The 1,005-nt window shown below is 52.8% G+C and overlaps 1 protein-coding gene across 1 annotated transcript; it reads left to right on the top strand.

Annotated features, from left to right (window-relative positions):
• Positions 1-763: 763 nt before the first annotated feature.
• K437DRAFT_271409 (uncharacterized protein) lies at positions 764-963 on the top strand (the record flags this gene model as incomplete). Its single annotated transcript, XM_013384245.1, has 1 exon — positions 764-963. A coding segment is annotated over one exon (200 nt), but the record flags the coding sequence as incomplete, so codon positions are not given.
• Between the last annotated feature and the right edge of the window lie 42 nt (positions 964-1,005).

The following is a 1,005-nucleotide window of genomic DNA, read 5'->3' as shown; positions in this document are numbered from 1 at the left end:
GTCTTCCACACCAGTGACTGCCATCTACATTCCCCACGATCCGGAGGGATAACAAGCACGTTGCAACCTGTGACGCAGCTGTCGTGCTTCGCATCAGGCTGATGCCCGACTACCGTGGCTACATATCATTGCCTGTAAAGTCTCTGCGTTCTGCTTGATAGCTTGCGGCCATGTTTGTGCGGTATGCCATTTTAATATCCATGCAGCACATCGCAAACACACGAACCATCCATGTGGCTTTATTGATCTCAGTGAGGGATGTACTTAAACGGGCGCAGTGGCGCACAGCCTCGATTAGAGAGAGCACGCAAAGCATGCCGCGGTCAAACCCTAGTGCCGTGCGGCGCCGTGCTGTGTTCGGTCATATGTCATGCGCTGAACTGCTACCCGCCTGCCCCTCAAGGCTCCTGCAGTCAAGTCCCCCAGAGCGAAGCCTCGGAGACTCCGAAAGCTCTTTCCGCAGCGACACGCGACCGTACCAAGTGTCAATACGATTCGTTTGTGGAACCACAGATCTCCTTCCCAATGAGAGTATATGGATTTTGTCAGCAAACTGGCCAACCCAGGAGATGTATATAAAGGCGCCGGCAGCCAACTCCATCGTACAACCGTTCCTTTTATTCCCCAGGCTGGTCCTCTCATTCACTGCTGATACATTATTCGGAATTCTTTCGCATCCTTCCATTTCTTTGACAATCTCTATGCCAGTCACAAGCTATCCAATCTAATCCGCATAACTTCAACTAATCACAAACAATCCAAGATGTACACCAAGTCTATCGCCGTCTCCGCTCTCCTAGCTGTCACATCGCTCTCCGCTGTCGGCGCCACCCCTGCACCCTCTGCGGGCGGAAAGCTGCAAAGGCGCTGCGTTCTCGCCGGGTGCTCCACCACCAGCAAAAACACGTCGAACCAGAGCTCGACTGTCAATACGTCTAACAACAACAATGTGTCGAACCAATCGTGAGAACTGTCCGCCCGGATCTTCGCCGCGCTATGGTATTT

Source organism: Tilletiaria anomala (assembly GCF_000711695.1).
Source record: "Tilletiaria anomala UBC 951 chromosome Unknown K437scaffold_274, whole genome shotgun sequence".
NCBI classification, from domain to species: domain Eukaryota; kingdom Fungi; phylum Basidiomycota; class Exobasidiomycetes; order Georgefischeriales; family Tilletiariaceae; genus Tilletiaria; species Tilletiaria anomala.
This window is presented reverse-complemented; position numbering and strand designations above follow the sequence as displayed.